The sequence below is a fragment of the Uloborus diversus genome, chromosome 5, assembly GCF_026930045.1.
Source record: "Uloborus diversus isolate 005 chromosome 5, Udiv.v.3.1, whole genome shotgun sequence".
NCBI classification, from domain to species: Eukaryota; Metazoa; Arthropoda; class Arachnida; order Araneae; family Uloboridae; genus Uloborus; species Uloborus diversus.
Genome location: NC_072735.1, coordinates 159473114 through 159493801, shown reverse-complemented (window position 1 = coordinate 159493801; position 20688 = coordinate 159473114). Strand labels below are relative to the sequence as shown.

General features: G+C 30.0%; 1 protein-coding gene across 2 annotated transcripts in view; it reads left to right on the top strand.

Moving 5' to 3' along the window:
• LOC129222880 (myotubularin-related protein 14-like) overlaps positions 1-20688 on the top strand; it is a 40066-nt gene that overhangs the window by 18261 nt on the left and 1117 nt on the right. Inside the window, exons 8-18 of one of the 2 annotated variants that reach the window (XM_054857440.1) lie at positions 1435-1508; positions 1584-1654; positions 2964-3041; positions 5749-5812; positions 9212-9374; positions 13576-13612; positions 14087-14151; positions 15076-15128; positions 18198-18372; positions 18493-18669; positions 19126-19224. In XM_054857440.1, coding sequence (XP_054713415.1) covers positions 1435-1508; positions 1584-1654; positions 2964-3041; positions 5749-5812; positions 9212-9374; positions 13576-13612; positions 14087-14151; positions 15076-15128; positions 18198-18372; positions 18493-18669; positions 19126-19224 — 1056 coding nt within the window. The remainder of the gene's footprint in view (positions 1-1434; positions 1509-1583; positions 1655-2963; positions 3042-5748; positions 5813-9211; positions 9375-13575; positions 13613-14086; positions 14152-15075; positions 15129-18197; positions 18373-18492; positions 18670-19125; positions 19225-20688) is intronic. The other variant, XM_054857441.1, reaches the window with a different exon arrangement.

The following is a 20688-nucleotide window of genomic DNA, read 5'->3' as shown; positions in this document are numbered from 1 at the left end:
GGGGTATTTGAACTAAGTGGAGGGTTTAAATTCATTCAAATATTGGAACTAACAGTGGAGCTATTGGTAGAAGTAAAGAAATCTGTACTATTGGGATTCCCCCCACACCCTCCAAATAATCATGTAAATGTTACGTACAAGTTAACAAGGTATTGCAGTGAAACCTGTGTAAGTTGACCACTTGCGGTGCAGTACTTTGGTGGTCAACTTAGACAGGTGGTCAACTTATAGGTAATGATTTATTATTATTTTTTTTTTTTTGTCATTTCTTGCACCATGTATTCATTTTTTGACTAATTGACACTTACTCTTTCCGTTCAACTCACTTTCATTGCTTAACACTACTTTGAAACAATAATTTAAAATGTTATTCAAATATTTTAGGAGGTTATTTTCTCAAAATGACGTATAATGTGTCATGTAAATTTAAAATTTCAGTAAATTGATCAAAAAAAATCATTGTTTATAAAAAGGTATTTGATATTAATAGTTCCTAAAAATTCATAGCTAATAAAAAATAACAAATTTTTCCCTTTTTTTTCTCATATACATTTAATACATTTATAACCATGATGATCTACTTTTCAACAAATAACTCCTTATTGAAATTTGGTGCACTTATTAGACACTAGTTTTGGAAATTCCATATGTGTCAGCTAATTTTCTCTGGATTTCTCCCTTTCAATTAATTTTAATCTGGGAAAAAATACTTTGAACTTTTCTACTGACACATGTTTTCATTGACCAGAGAGAACAAAAGGTAATCTCAAATAGAACAACAAAAGAAAAACAATTTTTTAGAATTAAAGGGTTCTTAGTAGTTTTTCAATGTGGGGGTTAAACTTACAAGGAGGTTTAGTTATGCTGCTGTTTTATTTAGTTGGTAAAATGCTTGTCTGACATCAAAAATATTCTTGGAAAGCTATAAGAAAAATAATAATAAAATAAAATAATTTGCTAAATTAAGTTTTAAAAAATAAATTAAGTGGTCAACTTACAAAGGGTTTTTTACAATACTCCAAACCAAATTTGGGGTACATTAGTGGTCAAGATAGACAGGTGGTCAAGATAGAAAGGTGGTCAAGTTACAGAGGTTTTCCTTCATTATACAAGATATGACTAATTCCGTTCCTGACAAAAGCGGTCAACATAGACAGGTGGTCAACTTACAAAGGTGGTCAACTTTATAGGTTTTACTGTATTACTCCTGATAGTTACTCTATATCAAATTTTAAGTTCATAAATGTAGCATTTTAATTGAAATGTTCAAACCAGACTAATTGTTTTATCGATTATAACCTCTATATTTTTACATCAGCTCGAGTAATTCTACTTTCTTATGCATGTCGGATGTTTTGATTCTTTATTTTTTAAATTAAATTTATCCAGAAACTTGATTAAAATATTTATTAAAATCACAAACTTTATTTTTAGGGTTACTTCATCAGAAAAAGTTGACAAAGAGAACAGATACTGTGATTTTAAAATAATGCAGCTTCCATATCCAGGTAATTTGTTTTTAATCTTTGCAACGGCTCATGATTTGTAAGCATTGCATTAGTTACATACATTTATATTTTTAGGCTGCGAATTTTTTAAGAAGTTTAAAGACAATAATTATGTTGCTCAAGGTTTGATGTTCGACTGGGAGCAGGTGAGAAATCTTTCTCAAATGCTATAACTCTATACCCTTGCTTTAATTGTTTTTTGCAAGAACGTAAGTTTGTGTATTGCAAATTAGCGTTTTTGTCATGACTTGTCAAAAACTTATCAAGCATTTAAAACCCAATGTGTTAAAAAATCTCATTTTCTGCGATGAGGTGCTCTCCATAAATGTCTCCTTTTTTTCCCCAACATTTTTCACCCACTCCCCTTTTAGTCACAGAAAGCGTTAATTTGAAAGTACTTTTGTAGTCTTGATTACTAATGTAAGTGAAAACTATCTTCTTCCCCTAAAGGTACGTATAAGCTTGTTTGTTATCAATGACTAGCCTAAATTTAGTAAAATATGTTTGTAAACAGCAACCATTGAAATATATTTTTTCTCTAAAGGTAGGTTTCAAGTCCTTGTTATTTAAGTGCTAAAAACGTTAAATTGTTTAATTACTGTAAATAGCATGCTGTAAATCGGATATGAGATTAAAACAGCAGAATTTTAATCTTAATGGTACTCAAAACCTCCATACTTGGAACTCTCCTTATCTTATATTTTCTACTTTTCCGTGCAATTAAAGATTTGCTGATTTAACTGTTGTGGGATTCCAGTGAAAGAAGTTTTTAAATTTTTAATTACAATCAACCTAGAACCATCCTGCTGGTTTTTTGGGAAATTGGCCTTACTGTACTAGTTAACTGCAAATATCTGCTTTAATGTGTATTAAGTAGACAGTTTCCTTTATTTTGCAATTTAGACCGATGCAAATTAGATATTAGATTAGAAAGGTTCTGAATTGTAGATTGCTGTTTATGAATGAAAAGAAAATAATATCAAAGTATTATTTATGATTAGTTATGTGCAAACAGAAAAGGAACTGATGTGTTTTTGTTAATTTTTTTCATCCCTGTGTCCTCAACCTTATAAAATACCTTCCCAAAAAGATGTTTCCATTCTTCCTCAAATGTGCAATATGTAGTTTCAATCTCTTATTCAAAATATGAAGTTGCTTTATTTAGACACGAGTTTAAATAAGATATGATAAGAAAAAGTATTGCATTGTGTTCAAATATTGTTGCATCCAATTCTGTGTTTCTAATTTATCTTTATTACCTGATCATTTTCTTGTCTGATAGCGTGTTCAACATGTGGCTTAGTTTTCTTAAGGCTTTGATTTTTTTTTCTTTATTTAATGCAACTTTGATGCAGTATTGCCTATTTAGACTCTTGTGTCAAAAAAACATTAGAACTAACTTAATGCTATGTTTATTTTGTAAAATGCTTGCATAATTAAATTTGCTTTTTTTAGAGTTATGTTGATTCGCCATTAAGATTACCATCTGATTCAGTTGCATCATCATTGGGTATTCAATGGTGTAATTACAAAGTAAGAATATTCTCTACTAGTATCAGTTCAACTTTTAATTATTGCAATTATAAAATGGGATGCTAATCTAATTTACTATGATCCTTAAATTCTGAAAATCGAAGTTAAAATCTTTTAATAACCAACTTGCTTTTTGTTGTAAATGTTTAGGAACTTCTGAAATCACGAAAGGATTTATAAAGCATATAAAGAAATTTTATGTGTTCTCTTAGTATTCTTAAGACTTAGAAGAAAAAAAAAATTTAATTTTTCATTCTTCAATGCTGTAAAGACTTACAATTGTAAAGGTTGCAAGTCTGAAGGTACCAATGCTGTCAAATCTTACTCTTTCTGTGTAATTATTCCGAAATTTCTCCCTGAGCATCTGCTTGCCCAACACATCTTTTCTAATGAACAAATAAATTTTCTAAAACTGTATTAGTCCATTTTTCCATATAAGAACTTGGATTTTAATTCTTAAATTTTCTAATCTCAGGCATCTTTCGGTTAGCTTTTTTCAAATTATTTCAGTTATACTTTTTATCGATGTAGTTTTCTGAAAACAAATATATTAAGTTGAAAATAAAATGATTTGTGGTCATTCAACAGAAAAAGACATTTTGTCCTGCAATTGACTCACATATATTTATTTAAAATATTTTTGAAGTGTAACAAAAAAAATGTACTTAAGAAATCGCAAACATGTGTCACTTCTAAAGCAAAACATTTTGTTCATTAAGGTTAACACGCATGTTAACAAGCCTGGGCACATATGAAAATGGTAAAAAAAAAAATAATGCTTTAGATCAGTTTTACAAATTTTATAACAACTATAATGGTGTTACTGATATTTTTGATGCAGAAACTTGTAGAATTAATGGTAAAAATGTTTAATTTTTTAATTAAAATCAAAAAGAAAGAAAAGATCGCCACATTCAAGGCAATCTCGTTTCACTTTACTTTCACTTGAAATTATATTTTGCAGTGAAAAAATCAGAGTTATTCCCTTAATTTAAGAAATCTGCACCCTTTTTCACTTTGTATCATATTTGCTGAAATGTTCACGATCTAAGAATTTCTATTCTAAAACATCTTTAGGTTTATATTATTCATTGATGAAACAGTTACTCAATTTCAATAAAAAGTGTTGGAAATTGATCTACTTCTTCCTCGTATGGTATTGGTATTAGCTACTATTTACATGAAATAACTGCAATATTGAAGAGATATAAACAAAATACAGTCAAACCTCCCTTAACGGACACTCCCAGATAGCGGACACTTCCCGTTAGCGGACAGTTTCTGAATCCCCAGACCCTCGAGATGGGCATATAATGTATTTCACTCCTCGTTAGCTGACACGGCCGTTAGAGGACCATAATTAGCAGAGTTTCGTTTTATTTTTCTGTGTCTGGTAAGATTTTACTCAGCACTGCTTTTGTGGCAAGAAGTGTTTTCTACTCCTTTAGGATGTTCTGGGGCCAACCAGTACCGATAAGAGGATTAACACCCCTTTTGCTCCGAAAAAGAGCCATTCAAGTCGAAAAACTTTTAAGTCGAAACTTATGAAAGTTTTGTTTTTATTTCATGCACAAAATTTCAGCAAAAAACAGAAGAAAAAAGTCTTTCTTATTTTACACAGTACTTTGCCTTATCAGTTTGCATGGGAGAGAAATTCATTCAAAAAAACTCTCGTGCTACTTTGGGGTTTCTCTCCCCCCCCCCCCCCCCACTGAATTTTGGGAGATGAGCGTTGGCGCCGTGTGTTTTCCCTCCAGACGATGATGAGGAATCCGCACAGTATTTCCAGATTTAGTGAAAAGTAGCGGATTGGGCTACATTTTGCTACTATCTGAAACTTTATGGAGTAGAATTTACGAAATTATCCAATCACATTTTGTATAAATTATGTAATACATAAAAAATGCCTTCCTATTTTATTTTCCCGAAAAATTCAACGGATTATTTACTTATTGGGTAAGTACACTTATATAAGTCTACTTATTAATTTAATTTAAAATTGTACACTATGTCTAGGCTTAGAATAAAAAATTAAAATGTTATTGTAAATTCAAACTCCCCCAATAGTGGACACTCCCCGTTAACGGACATAAACTCTGGTCATGGCAGAGTCCACTATTTGGAAGTTTGACTGGATTTGCATTGGCCTTTCTTAATAGTTGATCTGTGGAGCAAACGGCAGGACGCGCAGAGTCATTTTATGACCCCAGTAACTGATTGAGCGTGTTTTAGTGGAGCACAAAAACTTGAAATCCGTTCAAACTGCTACCAAAAGGTAGATGGGGACCGAATTCAGCTTTTGATAAGAAAAGAATGAACTGGTGGCTACTTTTTGAAAATTACTATTTGCAGAAGGCTTGGGGTCATAAAATGACCCTCGCGGGTCCTCTTGGCTTAAAACAAATACTTTCAGATCACTATAGAACTAATAACAAGAGTTTAAATAGGCCACCCGATAAGTCCAAACATTCCAGAAGCGGAACAGCTCTCAACACCCCATTTCGGTTGGATTTCTGAGGTCCCACTGAATTTTCATTCTGAAATATTCTCATACAATATATTAATTTTAGTTTGAAAATACGAGTAGAAACTAAAATATTTGATTTGTGTCAGTTCTTTTCAAACTTGATCTTTCCCTTTAATATTTCAAGTGAGCTTTTCTTGTTCATTCTTTCTTAATAGAACCAGTAAAATTTCCTTTTTTCAGATGTGGGATCTAGTCAAATTAACTCAAAACTACTTAAAATTGCTTCTAACTTTCATTGTTGAAGGTATGACATTTTTTACTAAGTTTTCTTCATGTAAACTTATTTAGTAACTCTGATGATTATCTTGATTTAAAAAAAAACATATTGAAAATAAATGAACTTTTTTTTAGTTTTATTTTTTAATTTTTGTGCAAATGATCTTGAATTTTGACTTGTGATTATAAAGAGAGCTGCCAACTGCTACAAAAAAATAGTTTCTATGAACTACAGCCTTAAACTACGATGTTACGAAAAGGAATCCAAAAATTTGATTTTCTTTTTTTAGTAATCCTAAAAAAAATTCAACCTTTACAGATATTGTCCATGTTATTAATTAAAAAGATGATAATGCATGCTCTCTAACAAGTGTTCCAAATTTTTGTTCAAAAATTATCATATTAATTGACAAAATAATAAGAAAATTAATATTTTTTCAACATAAACTGTTAGTTGTCCCAATGGAAATCCAGAAAGTAACACTTCTATTGATTATACCCGTTCCTCTTTCAACAAAAAGTAAGATGTTCTCGTATTTTTTGCTGAACTTTTTCATTTGCTACTCCTTCATAGAAAAGAAAAAAAAAAAACATTTTCTGCTCTGTATATCAGAAGGTTTTTAGAATTTTACTGCCCCCTTCAATGTGCAGATTTACTTTTCTAAAAAAAAAGTAAAGAAACAAGTCATACATTAAAAAAAGCCATTCGCCAGTTTTGGGGATTCATTCCTTCCACCTTGGCAAGACGCTAGTGCAAATGAGCAGTCTCCAAGGTGATGACATTAGGAAAACACTTGTTTAAAAATTGTCGCAAAACTTAGAAATAACAAAACACAAAAAACAAAGTTCAAAAAACCTCGATTAACTCCTACCCCCTTAAATTTATCAGCTTGCTCTTAAAAATAGGGGGGGGGGGGAGGTTACTTTCAGGATTTTTCGAACATTACTTATTTATAGTGTCTGTTCAATTTGTTATTTAAAAGTGTTGTCCCCCCCCCCCCCCCCCTCCACGCAAAACTCTGCTACAAATTCAGATTTTCAAAAGTTGGCAGCTCTGATTATGCATAAAATGTTAGCAGCATAAAATTAACCAGAATTAGTGTTCAAATATTTCTGCTGTCTCTCTAAACTTTTTCAGATAGAAATCCTGAGCTGTAATTCTCAATCTTTACGTTTAAGCATAAAAATCCTAGAATTAAGTTTTTGGAAATGTAATGTTTCTTTTGTTAATTATCTCTTTTCTTAGGATATCTATGTATGTTTTAACAATCAGTTTTTTTTGTTAACAGTTTAAATGTTGTTTTCCGTCATAAGAATATAAAATACTATTGGTTTTTAAGTTATCAGAAAATTGAAGCATTGTGTAATAGGATACTAATAGTTATGGAAGGACTTCCTAATTTTCTTTTGTTAGGAGTGATTATTATAATATAAGGATGGAGAATTCTGTGAAAATTTAACTTTCTTTAAAGAATAAGTACTTAGCTTGACATAAGTGTTTGATTTTATTTATCGGCAATTGCGACACAACCATCAAACAAGAGTAGACATCTTGGCAGAAATAGTTTTACTATCAACGTTGCAAGTTTGCCATATTTGACCTTTTAGTTCTCTTTGAATGTAAAGGGTGTCCGAAAATTAATGAAAGATTTGAATTTGCTGTCTTTTTTGTAGTTAGTTGTTGGCAACCCTGAAAAAAAAGGAAAAACTGACAACTGAGAGTTTAGGGTTATTAAAAATGGAGCGTTATATTATACAGTAATGCGTTTTCATTATTGAACAATTATTTCAAAAATGATGAAAGTTGAGGCTGGTCAAGCAGTTTGTGTTATTGGCCTTCGATATCGCACCATGGTAATGAACAGGTGGTTGTGGGCCTGTTGACATAGACCTTTGACTTCAAATAATCCCATAAGAAGAAATCTAATGATGTTAAATGAAATCACATGATCTAGGGTGCCAATTCTGATCACTGAAACGTGAGTATGCGACTAGGAAAGGCGTTATGTAGTAATGTTTCACTGGCTGTATTGTAGCATAACACTCCATTTTTACTAACCCTAAACTCTCAGTTGTTAAATTGTTCTTTTTTCATGGCTGCCAACAATTTACAACAAAAATGGTGGCAATTTCAAATCTTGCATTTATTTTGGGGCACCTTTTAGAAATATTTGTTCTTAGAAAAGTTCCTTGTTGATATGTTTGAATAAATAATTGAACTGTCATATTTGAGGTCAAATTGAGAGCCTTAATGCAAGAAACGGGTAATTCCAGACTCGCTCATTTTTAGTAAGATTAACAAATAGCATCATCAGCCAATACAAACTGAGAAAAATTTGGACTTACCTGGTTTTTGTATCAAGACCCTCGATTAAATGACTAAGTATTGCTGATGTATTCTAATGCTTTAGAAGCATGTTTACATGTAATGAAATGTTCCAGAGCTATTAAATTTCAGATCAAATAATACTACATTAGAATATCAAAAATCCGAATGCACTCCCATAAAGTTTTAATTAAATGCTTTGCAATTGCACAGGAACAGATACATTTCGTGAAATAAATTTTTCATCCAATGATTCAAGGAATGAAATAATTTTTTAAAATCATTTTAAGTCTTTTTTTCTTACCAAAATTGAGTCGACTTTTTTCGTCTTAAGTGGGTGTGTATTTCAGAAGTTCATTTAATTTTCTTTGTTTAGTTACTGTATAATAGTTACTCTCAGAGTACGTTCAGTGCTGTGAATATTTTCCTTTTAACCTTTATGTTCAGTTAACAAGAGTTTTTGCTAATTTTTTTCAAAAAATCTAATTAAATATTGCAGCATTATGTACTATATTATATGTTATTGTATTAAAAAAAATTTTACATGCAGTACCTGCACGTTTTTTCCCGTAGTAGAAAATTAGGTCTTTTGGTCGTCTGTATATTTACAAATATAGGATGATGGATTTTTTTTGTCAATATGCTATATAAGTTGCTTGTCCATGTCAAGATAATTTGCTCAGTGCAGAGGAATTAAATCCACCAATGGTGATAAAAATAAAATCATAGAAAAAGAAAAAAAATAAATTTTTCGAAAAATTGCCTGGAGGTGCTCATTCTTATGCTACAAACTAATTTTGTGCCAAATTTCATGAAAATTGGCCGAACCGGTCTAGGCGCTGTAGGTAACCGAGATCCATAGACACAGACTTTCAGCTTTATTATTTGTAAAGATTAAATGACATTCTATTTTCCTAAATGGTATTTTACCAATTCTGAAATTTTATTGATTACAGAGCATGTGCTTCAGCAATCTTTTTTTCAAGATTTTTTAAACGTTATTTCAAGATTGATTTTTTGTTTTATTTGCTTTGAGAGTTTTTATGAGTTTTGCCTTTGCACATTGATGCAAAAATAGTGATTATATTTTCTTTGTTTTAGATACTTCTAGTATTTTAATTCATTGCATATCTGGATGGGATCGCACACCACTTTTCATTTCATTATTGCGAATATCATTATGGGCTGATGGTAGAGCTCATGCAAGCTTGTCAGCTGTTGAAATTGCATATTTGACTCTTGCATATGATTGGTATCTTTTTGGGTAAGTCTTTTATTTTATTCTCAAATAAACTCGTGATTTTCATCCTTTCCAAACGTTTATTGCTAGTTTTTAATTATTAAAGTATTAAAATCAAGAATCTTTATATTATTACTTTTAATCAAGTATTTAAAGATAGTTACCTTGAGTAATAAAAAATAGCTTTATTTAAGTTCATTTTTAAACTTAAAAAGAGTCTTTCTAAAAGGCTATTTAACTCTCTGATGGTTTTGAACGTCTTTTCACGCCCTACTAAGCATGTTTCAAAAGCATTTTACACTTATTTTTCTGATGCTAAATGTTCATTGTCAAACGGTTCAAGGCACAGGGCTAGTCATTGATAGGAGGTATGGCACTTTATTTGCATGGCAAGTACACAAAAAAAAAAAAAATCAGGGGGAAGAATTTCACGAATATTACTCATGACCCAGGACCGTTAGGAAGGTTAAATGTCTTTCAAAATATAAGAGTTTTCACAGTGCTTAGGGATGCTGGAATTTTAAAATATTTAAAATTCCGTAGTAAATATAACTCCCAGTGGCAGAAAGAATACTAGTTTTTAGTTATGATAGGGAAATATTTAACTTAATATTTTTAAAATTGAAGCAATTTTATATTTTGGTGCATGTTATGCTTCCTTTTTTTTGTGTGTCCATTTTAGTTTGAGAATGGAGCAGATTTACATTTTAATTTTGCTAACATTTGATATATTTATACAGGGGCGGCATTTCAGCATTTCATTTGGGGGGTCGAGTTTCTTAAACATGAATTACCTCAGTATGGAACAAAACACATATTGGCTAACAGCAAGTAATCATGGTATGGGGGGAGGGGGAGACTGCATAAAGAGCCCCCAGAAAAGATATTTGTTGTTGCGAGATATGTTTTTCAAAAATAGTATGTATTTTTAAAGAGTATCTATGAAAGCATACTATGCATGAGCAGCTGAAATGTGTTTCTAGCGGAAGAAAGTGATGAACACTCATTAAATAGTCACACTTAAAGTATGAGCGTAACAATGAATGTAAAATACCACGGCATTTTCTTATGAAAATCATACAGCCACACCACTGCACGGCCTCTCATAAACCATCGTTATGCAGAGCACACAAGAACGATATACTTAGCCTATATGAGGAAATTACGTCTTTCGTTAAAATTAACCATGATTCTTCATCAGTTTTTTTTTTCTGTTACGAAAAGGCCGGTAAAAGCTTGATGAATTTCTAATAATTTAAAAAACGGAAAATACTTGCTCTTGTCTGGAAATGTGTCAAGTTTCAACCATTACGGAGAACCAGCAAGATTGTTTTTCTTCAACTTTGATTGGCGATTTACGTAAGTTGAATTTGCTCACTTTTTATTATTCCTCTGAAAAAATTTGGGGGTGCAACCGCCCCCTCTTGACCCCCCTATTTGCCGCCCCTGTATTTATAGGAGTAAAAGTTTAAAACTCATTGTATTGAATATAATGATGTAGTACATAAAATAATGGGAACACCTCTAAAAAAATTGAAAATCTTTTCTTAGTAAGCAGTTGGGTCATTCCTGTATGACTTGAATTCGCAGAGGAATCGATTGACCAATAAAGGTCTTGAATCGAGTTCATTGAGATTCACACCCATTCCTTATGCTGAGCAGGCTCTTGTTCAGATAGTGTACGTTCAAGAGGAAACCGAGCATAGACTTTCTTTTCTAAAATCGGAACTCATCCCGAAATTTTTGTATAGTTGATTCAGGGTGGCGACAGATCAGGGAGATCAGGGAAAAGTCAGGGAACTTTATTAATCAGGGAAACGTCAGGGAATTACAAAAAAATCAGGAAAAATTGATTTTATGAAGGATTTTTTTTTTTTTTTTGCTTTACAAAATTAAGTATCCAAATTCCTTATGCATTTTCTGCCAATTATCTGTTCAAAAAAAAAATAAATAAATAAATAAAATTAATGAGGTGCAATTATTCACTGCCGCATAATTTTAAATCTTTTTTCCTCAACGTCTAAGTATTGAACCTTATTAACCGCAGGATGAACTTCTTAAGATTGTTTCTGTGTCTGTTAGGTTGTTTATTTTACCTAGCTTGAAATTTCCTTTTTTCAGTGCTATGTAAAATAAACAACCATACAGGCAAAGAGGAAGCCTTCATTAATGCCTTAGCTCCTTTGCCTTTATTCCATTGTCTCGAAGTGATTAGTGTACTGTAATCAAGATTTCAAGAAGAAATCTTTGGTTTTTGAATTAATGCTGATAAAAACTATTACTTCTTCATGTTTTTAATTTAATTGCTAAAATTGAACTTTCAATCAAAAAAACTTTGTTTTTTTGCGGCTATACTATTTGTTGTCACCGCAGATTATAAAGGTTTTCTTTTCTTCAGACTTAAGTGATTCTTTAATTTTATAACCAAGTTGTATTCTTCTTTTATATATTTTGAAATTAATTAATTGCTTTTTTCTTTCTTTCTATCTATCTTTTTTTTTTTTCTTGCATTTCAAAGTTTGCGACAAAAGCAATCCAAGATTTTTTTGTTACATACTGAAATCATTTGAAATAGAGTTAACTTGTGTACTTAAATAAATATCTTTATTTTTTATTGTTAAAATGCTGTATTCATTCATTAAAACTTATGTTCTTGATTAGAGAAAAGCTCCTTATGAATGGATGTCAAATGGTTTCATTTGTTTTGCATAAATATGTCAATTAGTTATATAAGAATAACTAAACTTCTATCCTTTCACTATTACTAGTTATTCTTGCAACAATAATTATAATGTTTGAAAACTTAGTTCAAAATAATTTCAATTACTTTTTAGTTCTATCATAAATACACATGTTTTTAAGAGTAATTTTAATAGTTTCTTAAAATTCTTATGCTAAGTGGTTTCTGGAAGTAAAGTTTTTTTTTATAATTTTCTATAATCTTTTCATGTAGAAAAATTTAATGTACTGTTTTGTAGATTCCCCCCCCCCCCAAAATTGACTTGATATGTTTTTTTAAAAACATTTTATTAAAAAAGTAGCATCTTTTTAAAAAATATCTTTAGTTCAACAACTTTACACAACTTAAAACGTTTAAAATACTGCATTTTATACAAACATACAATGAATTTCAAGTAGAGCAAAGAAAGAAAACCATTATCATTGGTAACGTAAGTCAGGGAAATTTGAACTTAATCAGGGAAATCAGGGAAAAGTCGGGGAACTTTTTTTCACAGTTCCTGTCGCCACCCTGTGATTACAAGTAAAAGGGAGCTCGTTTTTTAACAAAAAAGTAATGTAAAAACTTGAAAGGAGGATAAGGAAAAAAGAAAATCATGTACATATTTTATTGATGTGAGTATAGAATCAAAGCGACAAATAGCAGAAATTCGAAAAAACGAACCATTTCTTAAAAAATGCGAAAACAAACTTTTTTTGCGCAAAAATATGATTATTGTTCATTCTAGTTCGTAAACATGATTATAAAATTTCATTTTATTTTTTTGTATAGAGTTAATTTGCAAAAAAAAAGTGCTGCGAAACTTTTTCGATTTTTCTCTAAAAATCTTAAATCGGTTTAAGCGCTGGATTACGTTTTTTAAAAATAAGTTGTGGGATAGAGCCATATACGCAAATATATACTGTAAATTTTTTCTTTTTAATTGGTATTTTCTACTCTGATATACCATGGATCAGTTAATCATCCTTCTTAAGAGCGGCGTTTCTGAGCATTTAAATTTTTTTTGATGAAATTTTTTTTCTGGGAGTGGTGATAATGCTGATGCGGCGTTTCAACCTGAAATTACTATACTCTTAAGAAAGCCCCCCTCCCCAAATTTCAATAGCATAGTTAATGTGTTGATCCCCCCCCCCCCCAATGAATTGCTATATGTATGAATTTTTTAATTTCATTTTTCACAAAATTACAGTTAACTCTCATTAACTCAAAAGTCCCAAGGGATGGCATAAATCATTAGAGTTGGTAGTTTGAGTTATGGAAAGTTTCCACAACAGTCTTAAGAGTTAGGAACCCGATGAAAACTTCAAGATAAAGGAATATTCGAGTTATAAGCTTTGAGTTATCGAGATTCGACTGTATTTGACTTGTCACAAAATTATTTCATTTTTCACAAAAGTACCCTGTGAAAAATCTTTCACAGACCCCTGAAATATAAATGATGTGTTTATTTCATAGCGTAATAATGTATACTGTTTCTTTTTCCAGACATGATCTTCCATCTAGATTGAAATCTGGGGAAGAAGTAAGTTTCTCTTTATTTCAATACTTTTAATTTAAAATGTCTTCATTTCATTGTTTGATTTAGTAGTTGAAAATTTAAGTAGTTTTGTAGCATAGCTTTCTTATTAATATATCTATTTTTATTTCCCTTTAAGGAAAAAAAAGCATTAGGATTCATTGTTTTTACAGAACTTTTAAAAAACTTTGCTTTACTCTCAAAGCTTTATTTTGAACTTTGTTTGAATGTGCATGCATCAACTAGTGTTAAGCAGCAAAGTTTTTGCTTTCATTGATAAGAATAAATGCTAATCCCAGTTTTGTTTCTTCATAAAAATCATGTGCTTTAGAAAAAATGTTTTTTTTCAAATTGTTTTCAAAGCTTTGTGTTAAAATTGACATTTGTAAACTCATTAGTGTGTACCTCTCACCAGTGTACCTTACCTTGTGTTAAAATATTATTTTTGTGTGGATAATAATTATTTTTGTTTACTTTCAGATTTTGCTCTTTTGCTTTGAGTTCTTGTTGTATCTTGCTTCAGATGAGTTTTCTACCAAAAAGCGGTATGTTTATTCATTTGTAGCACAATTGAAACAGCTAAATTTATTCAGTTAAGGAAATCAGTTATAGAATTAGAGAAGCAGAAATTCTGAAAATTTCAGCTAATTTTAACTTTTTATAACCAGAACCGGAGTTGCTTATGGTGATATCAGAACATGTCCCTTTGTACCATCCTATGTATTTCCCAAAAAGAGCTTTTCCATCGCTACCGTAAATATTCTCATACTAGTTGGCTTCTTTACTATTTAGGTGAAAATCTGGGAAAAATTAAAAACCCTTGTATAAGTCAAACCCCCAAAAAAGACAGAGCCTCTGGGAAAATACCTGCTACAATTTGCGAGATGTTTGAAAATAAATATTTTAAAAAGAAGGCAAATGAAATATAATGAACATTCTTCCGGTCAGAAATGTGCTCTTTTTATACTTTTGTACAATAAGAGTTAATTTCTGCTATTGCAATTTTTGTAATGAGTTTTATCTCGGTTATGAACGTTAATTTCTGCATAACCAGCTATCGGGAAAATTTGCGAATTTAAATAGTCAGACCATGTAAAATTATAGCGGAATGTGGAATTTTTTGCTTCATTAGCGTTTATTTAAAAGGGATGAACTGAAATTAGAAAAATTTTTTTTTTAGTGTTTACTTTTTTTAAAGAATTGTTTGCCAAAAATTTTCGGAAATTCTACCTTGTGGATAAGTTGATCCCCCCAACTCTTTACCTCCTTTTTTGTGCTAAATGTATCAACTTATACCTGAGTATATACAGTACTTTTCAGTTTAATAACAAGAATAATATTAAGAAATCAAACTTAAATCCTTAAATAATAAATGTCTTTGAAAATTTATTTGAACTTTTATTTATTTTATTTTTTATTATGTTGCTTGGTTGTTTCATGTTTTAAGTTTAAGTTATTTATTTTAATAGGTGTCGGAAGATAAGCAACAATTGTGCAGATAATACTTTGGATATTCTTGTTGGTAAGGTTATTTACAGGTTCAATATTTTTACTCGTAACTATAAATTGGCTTTCAGTCGCTTAGTTTTAAATGAAAAATTAAACTTTGAGTTATTAAGTTCATAAAAGAAAAAAAAATAACAATGCTATATAGATAGAATAATTTCATGAAATTTAATGTTTGATTCTATAGTTTCTAAGCTTCTTGAAAAGTGTTTGGCATTTGCTTCAAACATTAATAAATAAACTTAAATTGTCAGTATGCTCCAGAACTTATGCTTCATCTTTCAACATGAAACTTGTGCTTTTCACATAAATTTCAAAACTTTCTAAAAAATTAAAAATTGTGTTCCATGTTTTCATTGTAATGAATTTGTCATGCAAAAAGATTGTTGCAAAGGTTACCTGTAATTAAGATAACAGCAATAATAATGATAGGAATGTTATCAACATTAACAGGCTATATAAAATAGTTTTATTTATATTTGTGATTCAAATTTTAAAAAATATATATTTGTGGTCCCAGAATTAGTGTTTGTTTTTGATTTTATGTCAATGTGACTCGCTACCAATAAAACTGAGGGTAATTTTTTTGAAACTGAGAGCTGATTTCATTTGGAAAATTAAGAGAGATTACATAATTTTAAACACAGCTGCAGTTAATCTATTTAAAAAGTTGAATTTATTGGGATGCATATTATATGCAATGTTGAATGTGCAATAAACTAAAAATGATAAAGTCCAAGCACTCTTTTTTCTTTTTTTAAAAAAAAAAGAAAAAAACCATTTCTGAGTGGAGAAGTAACTACTTTATAATAGACTGAAGTGTTGATTTGCCTTTTCACGCAGCTGTGTAAATATTTAAATTGAATGGAAAGTTACTAACAAAAGTTAATGATTAAAATTATTTTAGATTATTCTTTTTTTTAATACTTTTATCCAAAAGCAATTGTTCTAGAATGAACCCCTGCAAGTTTTATTCAGAACAATTCCTGTTTGACTAAAAATGATGTTAAAGTGGAATGTTTTATATTTTTGGCTGAATTCTGTCCTTTCCTGTATAGTTTCAACAATTTTTTTTATATAGTGATCTTTATTACATTTGTTTCAACCATCTATACTTTTGACTAATAAAATTATAATTTATCTCTTTAAATGTTATTTTTAATTTTTTTGCCAACATTTGAATAGATTAAAGTTGAAACCAATTTGTGCTGTATTTTGATGTGTTTTGTAAAGAAAATAAATTTTCCAAGATAATATTTTGAAATTTCATTGATAGTGCTTTGGGGTCAACTTAAATTATTTGATTCAGTGCAACTTTGGTTTAACTGTTACAATGCACACAATTGATGATCAATGGCAGAGAGAGTCAGTATGTAGTAATAATAAAATGCTGTACTGTAATATTACTGTACAGTAGATATAGCAATAATATTAATAACTGAAAAAATGCAAATGATTTATGCTCTGTGATCAGATTATTGTTCTAATATTTTTTTTAAGTAGTTGCTTTGCCTTTTCTTTAATAACTTTTCCATCTATGGTAACACTGTTTTCTGCTTTCTTTAATTCACAATACAGGAGCAGCTCCCATTTCCATAATGTTTCCATTTTGCTTAGCCATAACTCTGTGAACGTCAATATTGAAACTAAGTTCTGAACTTGTACACATTTTCTTTCTTTGGCTTTTAGTTATACATGTAGAAATGTTCATTTGTACCTAACTGTTGTGCTGCCTTCGATGCAATTTTTAGTTGTTCAGGCACATTGAGAATCTTACCTTTTCTGTAACTGTCGAAAGCTTTCTCTTTTTCTTTCTATCTTCAAACTTTAGATGAAACAGCGTGCTTAGATTCTCTTATAATTTCATCAACTTTCATATTTAGAATGGTAAAAAATAAGTGAAAAATGCCGAGTGGTTATTCGTATACTGTAACAAAGCGACATATAGACTAGTATGGCATTTACATTCAGTGATGTTAAAGGGACAAAAGCCATTTAGAAAGTTAATATTTAATAGCCAATAATGTAGCCGATACTTACCACCACTATTCCCTTCCGAAAATGTTCGTATTGGGGGCGAGGAATTCGCGTTAGCTTTAAAATTTGATACTCATGTTGTAGAAATTTCATGAAAATCAAATCATGTTGTAGAGCGAGTCCACTGTATCATTTTTGAATGTTAAACCTTTTTTGATTTAAATATTAAAGACTTTATTTTTTAGGGATGAAAATATTCCAAGAAGTGTTAGTTTATTCAAATTTCATAACCTGTTAACTTCTTTTATTAAATGTGCACTATATAAATTGCAAAAAAACTAACATTTTAAAAATAATTGGATTAAAAATATAAATCAGGTTTAGTTTTATTGCTTTTGAGACATTTATTGTGTTGTGTATTAAATACTATACCCTACTGTTAGCACAGAATGCAATTAGAAATACTGGAAGCTTTTCTCTTTTACTTTTTTTTGTTTAATCTTATGAACTCTCGCTTGAAACTGCCTATTTGGTCTCTTAAATATATTTTTATAAATGAAGAGGAAATGAAATAATCAACAAATTTTAATAATTTCATAATGCAGGAACTCATGATTGATGAAGATGTTTTTTCAAAGTTAAACTATTTTGAACCACCCAACTAGTAATTTTATCTCTAACTTTTAGACATGTGAAAAAGGTTACTTAAAATATACTTCTGATTGATCAACTAAGAATTCTATTTTTTTAAGACTTTTGTTGACTTTGAGATTTATTCTTCTTCAAATTTCAACCTGTTTGAAATAACTCTTTTAAATGTGTGTACAAAAATTTTCTTTCCCCTTCCTAATTTTCTGTTTTCTAAGTTTCGTACATTTTGTTTGTGAACTTTAGAAATTACAAGTTTAGTAATTATGCTTATTTGATTTGCAATAAATTCATTTGGTAATGTTACTATGATAAAATTCCATTGAAACTTTCTGGTTTGAATAAAAATTAGTTTTATTTTATGAAACCGCAGTTTCTTGGTTTTTGAACACACGTGTATCTTTTTCATTTGAAAAGGTTGGCAGGCATGTTTTATACTCATGTCATAAACATTTTTTAGAAGAAGAATGTCCTGGGAAATCTACGGAAAACAGCGAGAGTTGCTCAAGTGTACATAAATATGAAAATGGAAGATCTAGTACTTTTTATGCTAGTTTAGATCCATCTCAAGATAATCCTTCACCTACATTATTCTGTTCTAGTCTTGATTCAGAAGAGTCCGACAGTTTAAAAATGTAAGTATCTCTCTAAAACATTTCAAAAAAAGATGTTGTAAACTAACTTGTAAAGTAATTATTTTTCAAACTGTGAATTTTCAATGGCATATTTTGAAAAGAATTAATAAATGCCTCTAGGAAAACTGAAGTGCTAAATGATACATCATCTTCGGGTAGTGATACCCCTCCAACTGTGATAAGTAATTTGGAAAATTTGGCTAATAATAATGGCATTAAATGTGCTGTCTCATCAAGTATTCCTGTTCCAGTTCCTAATACTAGACAAAGAGTTGACAGTTTATCAAGTTTAGGAAGGTAATTAGATATGAAACTTTATTTGGTGTTGATGCTTTTTAAAGTCTTTTTTTTTTTCTTTTTTTTTCTAGATTTTGTGGAAGCTCTTTTGAATAATTTTGTCTTGTGAACTTTAGTTCTTAAAAATATAATCTCTTTGCATTAAAATATATTTTAAGTAAGTTGGAAGCTCAATTTTTGTTTTTTTTTTTAATTTATTTTTTGTTCATATGTATCTACATATGTTACTGTGAAATCTGGTAAAATATTGTATATTGTTTTTACTAAATTTCCCTACAAAATATTTTAAATATTTTTAATTATTTTAATGTTACATACTTTCTGCTTGTGTTATTTAAATGAAAAAAAAACATATTTTCAGAAGTTACCTATAAAATTTTAATAGAATGAGCTATTGTGAAATATGTTTTCCTAGTCATTGAGTACATGCCTTCATTTTCTCCCCCCTTTCTACAGTTGGCAGTTTGTTTCTGGTACAGGAAGTTTGCTTGGATCAGTTACTTCAAGAATTTCTTCAGAAGTCACATCAAATGGTTCTCACTCGAATTGCAGTTTGTAAGTTTCATTTCCTAACAAGCTCAAAATGCATTAATTATAATCCCCCCCCCCACCGTTACATTATTTTAACTGTGTTAAAGTGAAAAAGGAAGGAAACGGAGGATCCCTCCTATGCTGAAAAATTTCCAAAGTTAGTATTAAAACTTTTAGATTGCCTTTGTTGATGTATAAATTAAAGAAGGGGTCTGTAATCTTAAGTATGCAAATTTCAGCCACTGTTAGTGATGCTAGAGGAAGGGGTTCAGGTGCTCTATTGCAAACATTTTGCGAAGCAGCATTAAAAACATTATTTAAAGCTTTCTTTGGATGACTTAACGGAAGGAATTTGGAATTCAACTTTGAAATGCACAAATTTTCAGGAAACTGTCAATACCTGTTTCAGAGTTTCAATGAACCCCGTTTTCAATGCAAAAGAATTGAGGTTATGGGTGAAAAGGCATCTGACAAAGGATATTAACGCTGTATTATATTTTACTTTTCAGCCCTTTTTTATTACCGTATTACCCCGCATTATCCGGCATGCCGCAAAATTTGATGTCGCCAAATTTTCAGTAACACTTGCCTGGTCATTTCTGGCATGCCGAAAAAATCAAGATTAGGTTTAAAAATAATACAATAAAAATATATGTTCAGTTTTAAAATGAATATAAGTTCTATACATATCTTATTAGTATTAATAGTTTAATTTTGTAAAAATATCACAATGTCATTTGTTTTTTTAACAAGAAAAAAATTATTTAATAACCGATAATTTTATAAAAATTAAAACTAAGCAAACATTTAAGCAGTAAGTTGCCACCCCTAAACCAGTGCTAAAGAATTTACCATAGCTATTCAAAAAAAAGCTTGCCTCTCTAAAAGGAAGCTAAAATAATTAATTTAAAAAAATTATGAACAAATCGTAGTAACAATGATTGCTTCTGAATTGATTACTTTATTGGTATGTAATTAAATCTGTTAATAATGACCTACCATAAATAACAAGCACATATTACGCAATACACAATTTTTTTGACAGAAGGTTAATTTCGGGATTTATTTATATTTTTCCTTACAGTGGTTTGCTTTCTGAATGGAGAAATTTACTTTTGTATTTCAAAATAAACCTTGAATTTCCCGGCATGCTGGTCAACCTCGCTTTTTTCCAGCATGCCGACTAATGAGGGGTAATACGGTAGTCATACTGCTTTTGACACCATTGTTTGATACAGCAACATGGGTGCCACTCTAAAAATTGGCCAGGACTGAAAAACGCGTGGATCCATTTTGTGACACCAAAATGTTAGCACTTTGTTTGATGTTTTAGACATATATAATGCTAATTTTTGATGCTGTAACTATATAGTAAAACCAAATTGTAAGATTAAGTAAAAATTAAAACCTAAATAAAAAAATAACATATCATTGTCCAAGATTTTTAGGAGGTAAAAGTAGAAAAAGAACCTAATAATAAAATACTAT